At 42.1% G+C, this 4,883-nt stretch overlaps 1 protein-coding gene across 2 annotated transcripts in view; it reads left to right on the forward strand.

Annotated features, from left to right (window-relative positions):
* The window catches only part of CLPX (caseinolytic mitochondrial matrix peptidase chaperone subunit), a 40,732-nt gene extending 37,196 nt beyond the window's left edge, over positions 1–3,536 (forward strand). Inside the window, exons 13-16 of one of the 2 annotated variants that reach the window (XM_006020074.3) lie at positions 661–753; positions 994–1,100; positions 2,298–2,388; positions 3,041–3,536. In XM_006020074.3, the coding sequence (XP_006020136.1) occupies positions 661–753; positions 994–1,100; positions 2,298–2,388 (291 nt within the window). In that variant the 3' untranslated portion in view covers positions 3,041–3,536. Of the gene's footprint in view, positions 1–660; positions 754–993; positions 1,101–2,297 lie in introns of both variants that reach the window. The other variant, XM_006020075.3, reaches the window with a different exon arrangement.
* Positions 3,537–4,883: the final 1,347 nt, after the last annotated feature.

Raw genomic sequence — 4,883 nt, forward strand, 5'->3', positions numbered from 1 at the left:
CCCCACCCTGGCTGGGCAGTGCTTGCCCCAGCCCCACTCCTCCCTCTCTGTGGGGGCCTTGATTTGCCCCAATCCCCACGACCCTTCCCTTCCCTTCCTCCTCCCCTTCTACCACACCAGACATCAGCTCTCCAAGCTGCCAGGCTGATATCGGAAATCGGATCAGTATTGGCTGATATGTCTCCTTAAAAATCAGCTATCGGTATCAGCCCCCAAAACCTCTATCAGTGTACCCCTAGTATAAACCTCCATCCTTGGACCAGGGAACCTAAGATGGCCAGCATGACTGGCCATATCACACCTGTGTGCTGTTGGCTGCAGAAACTAACCTGACTTAACCCTGCCAATCTGCCAAAACACTGTGGCTTGGGACAGACCTTGGACTACTTTTTTCATAGTGAATTATATGCATAGTCCAGGGGACCAGTGCCAAGGTTTTAAAAACCCAAAATAAGAGTGGAAGATGCTGCAATCCAGAGGGCTCGGGTGAGATCTTTCTATGTTTGAATACTTTGTATGGAAAAAGTTACCAAAGGATGACCTAGCCATTTAAAAATACTTGCATGCAATTTTGCCACAAACACAGTTAAAAGAAAGATGGGGAAAACATAGAAGTCAGACATACAAATAAAATATCCAATGTTACTTTTCTACACGTAGTGTGAATTAAATGTGACTGAAGATGCACTGAAAGCCATAGCCAGACTGGCTCTGGACAGGAAGACTGGTGCAAGAGGCCTTCGATCTATAATGGTGAGCTCTTTATTAAGTAGCACTAATTATTTGCATCCTGAGTAGATGTATTTGAATTATGCACATTGTCCTTGCCAAGAGAGCTTGTTCTTTAAGGGTAATTTAAGTGGGATGTTCAGTTATGGAGAATAAACCTTTTCCCAGTGGTAAGGGTAGTCAGATTTCTTCTAACAGAGTACCCAACCAACCATTATTGTGTGAAGGACTAGCTGAAATACACGTGTTTTTCTTTTCTCGTAGGAGAAGTTGTTGTTGGAGCCCATGTTCGAAGTACCGAATTCTGATATTGTGTGTGTGGAGGTCGACAAAGATGTTGTAGAAGGCAAAAAAGAGCCAGGATACATTAGGTAAAATAGGAATGGCAATACCACAGCAGACTGGTAACACATCTAGGCAAGTGCCCTACTGCTTGTCAATTAGGTGCGTTAGAAACAAGAAAATAAAAATTGTGCGCACCTTTTAAAACAAAGAATCCTTCTTTCTATGTGCCATACACAGTAGGTAAAGGGCACTTGCTACATAGTCGAGACACCTTGGCTTCTTTCTGATTAAAAATCAGAAATCGTTCTGATTAAAAATATAAAAATAACTGTAAATTACCAAATAAATGTAAATACATGACGTTTGTTTTAACTTGACATTTGCCTGTCTGTGGGTAAATAGTACAATGACTTTATCAAGAACATATAACACTCTGTTTAAATGGGTGATCGTGTTGAATTTCCTGAAGAAGGGGGGGAATTATCATTGTTAGTCCTTAGTAATAGGCAGGGCATTGAAATTCTTGGAGAAAAAAATCAAAACTGGCTCCTCTGATTCCCTTAGTCTGAAGTAGCCCAAAGTTGATGGCTACCCAGGCTGTTTGCAAGATATTTCTGCTGGTATTCCTGAGAGGGGTTGAGGCTCTGCTTCCCACAAAGGTGAAAGGATGGGGAAAGGAGTTCCTGGAGGTGGCTGGTTGGCTGAATTCCTGTTGAAATAATGACTTCAATGCTGCTAGGATGATATTATATTAGTGATGAGTTAGAGCATGTAAAGACTTGGACAGAGGGTGATTTTTAAGTCTCGTTAACTAGTGATGCAGATGTGGGAAGAGGTCTTGTGTTTAAGAGACAAGACTAGGAGTCAGGGGTTGTAGGTCTCGTAAAGTTCCCACGTGACATTCATTAAGGTACATACCGTCTTTCTGACTAATGGAAGTAATGCTGCTATTTACTTCACATTGATGCTGAGGCTTAATTCAGCATGTTGATTTTTCTCCTGTAGAAGGAACCGCTGCAGTTTAAACCAGTATTCTCTCAGTAACAGTTGAATTAAGTGCAGAATAAGTGTCACTTGCTCTGCGTTATTCCAAGCTTAAGCTTTGCCAGTTATCACAAAAGAATTCTGTGATGAACTCTTTCAAGCAAATAAATTGGGTTTTTAAAATGAAACTTTTGGCCTGAGTGTTTTAAAGTAGACAATGTGCTGTTTCCATTCCAGTCATCCTGCCTCCATTCTCTTCTCAAATGTTAACATACCTGATCAGTTCATTTTAATTGTAGGGCTCTGACTAAAGATTCATCCGAGGAAGAGTATGACTCCGGAGTTGAAGAGGAAGGCTGGCCTCGTCAAGCGGACGCTGCAAACAATTAAGTACTGTCAAAAGGCTCTCCTGCATAAAGCACACTTGGTTATTACAAGATCATACTGGGCTTTACATTCTGACACTAAAGGCGTTGGATCTATCCAGCATATGATACATGGTCAAAAAACTTGCAGTTAAAAAAAATCAGATCATGTATTTATTGTATCATCACATTGATTTTTCTTCACTGGACATTATTTGGACTTTGGTGGCATAATGTCAAGTATAAATTGTACGTTATTTTTGTTCAGTTAAAAAAAAAAAAAAAATGGTCTAACAAGCTTGGCAACACCTGGGTTGTTTTCTGGAACTAAACCCAATGCAGGTATTGCCAACAGCTAAAAAACTTTTATGGTAATATTACTCTACAAATGGGAAAACAAGCTTAATATTAACTAGAGGATAGATAAACTATGAATTTGTCTTATAATTCACTTGGGTTAAGTTCAGGTCAGTGTTAAGTTTCTGTTCATTTTCAGAACCAAATGGGTGCTGGAGGGATTTGTTACGTTTGTCTTGAGACATGCCCTAAACTGGATTTTCCAAACCTCAGATACTGCTTTATGACCCTTTTCTGCAAGTCTGCTAAAACGTAACACATTTACAATAATTGGATACGATATCTAATGCCATTTCCTAACTTCTTTACCTTGCCATTAGCTATAGGTTTAACAGAGCCTCTGGAATACTGAGAGCCGGTGAAACCTGCTGGATTTGTGGAGGACGGTGAAGATATAAAGGCAGTGGGATATACCATGTTGGCATAACGTTTTAAAATATTTATGTTCTAATACATGCATTTTGTTCGAATTATCGGAACTATTGTGCATCAATTTTTTGGTGCCAGATATTTGCCCAACCTTATCTTCTTATAACATTAAGAGATGAAGACAGTAAAGTTATTGTATAATAATTTTGATGTAATCAATAGTGACTGTATACATGACCATGCTTTTTTAAAGTTACATGCTTAAATGCTGGTGTTGCATCTTGTGTTTTTGTCTCTTGATTTTTAGATTTGCTGCAAAGCAAAGACCCTTGATTTCTGTTTTACACCCAAATAAATTTAATAATCCTTTAGGAAAGTGTTTGTGAAAACTCTAAAGGACTTGTATGGCTTTTGATTCATTTAAAAAATTAAAATGGATATCTACAACTGCTTTATTCTTTACAGTGATATGTGAGTCTAGCTTTTCCTAAGTCCTGTTCCTGAATTTTGATTCATACTTGCTAATGAAAACCTTCATTACCATTTTTAGTCTAGTAATAGCAGTAAAAGTTTTTGGTACTATTGATTTTTATTGGTCCTAGTCCCCATTGTCTCATGAATAGTTTAGGGTTTAACATTTAAATAAGAAAGTCATGTCATACTTTATGTGCTTTTAGAAAACAGATATAGTAAACATGACTTTAAACCAGATGCAGCAGGTGTTTTTCTCTTTCTGGTCACAGGTCAGAAAAGGCTACATTCAAAGCTCAGGAAAGATTCAGGAGGTGATCGGTTTAACCTAGCGTAAACTCTCTGACTTCCAGTATCTGTAACTTAAGTATCCTATCTTCCTTTTCCTTTTTGTAGAATGAAAAGTAAAATGGCTTTTAATTCTGTTAGAAATTACCTTTTTTTTTCCCCTAAATGGACTGAAGGCCATTTTAATGAAAACCATCAAACAACTTAGTTTTGAAAGTTGTTGAGAAATGTGTAATCAAGAAAAGTTTTTACAGAAACAAAATGCTGTGTAACTACTCTTTGTACTTCCAAACCAGCTTTGGTGTTTGAATAAAACAGCAGATATTCATGAACCGCTGATCTCTGTCATCCCACTTGCTGATGTAGGCTCATCTCTAGGCGCGAGGGCAGGTGAAACCAGGAGCTTTCACTCTCCTGGGCCCCACGGGCTGGCCTTCCTCCGGCCTGCACATCCGCCTCCTACCTTGGAGTTGTGCCATGTGCCTGAGGGAGGGACGGAGCAGGCTCGCTGCGACTCTTCCTGTGCCCTCCTAGCCACCGCATGCACGTGCTAGCCCAGATCCGGCCTGTGCAGCGGCGAGGCGCTGCTTGTCCCACGCCCGCCCTGGAGGAGAGGAGCAAGGGGGTCCACTGGCCCAGCACCAGCCGGGCCTGGCTGCTTGGGCGAGGCAGCACCAGCTTGGCCCCCAGCCCCCCCCCCCCAACGTGCTGCACCTTCTGCACCATCCCCAAAGCCCACCCGCCCCCGGGCCTTCATAGTATTCACCGCTGGACCCACGTGTGCGTGTGGCCTCATACATACGCATCTCTGGACCACCCGTCTTCCCCCACCCACCTCATGCATATTCATCACTAGCCGACCTAGCCACTGTGCCTCATGCATATTCAGCAGCAGCCGCCCCCCTACGTCTTTACGCGCACGCAACACCCACCCTCACGCCCCTCGTGCGCAGTCACTCCGCCAGGCCCCGCCCCCTTGTGCGCACTCATTCCGTCAACCTCTCAGGCCCCGCCCCTCATGCATATTCAGCGAGC

This window comes from Alligator sinensis, unplaced genomic scaffold (assembly GCF_000455745.1).
Source record: "Alligator sinensis unplaced genomic scaffold, ASM45574v1 scaffold210_2, whole genome shotgun sequence".
In the NCBI taxonomy this organism is placed as follows: Eukaryota; Metazoa; Chordata; order Crocodylia; family Alligatoridae; genus Alligator; species Alligator sinensis.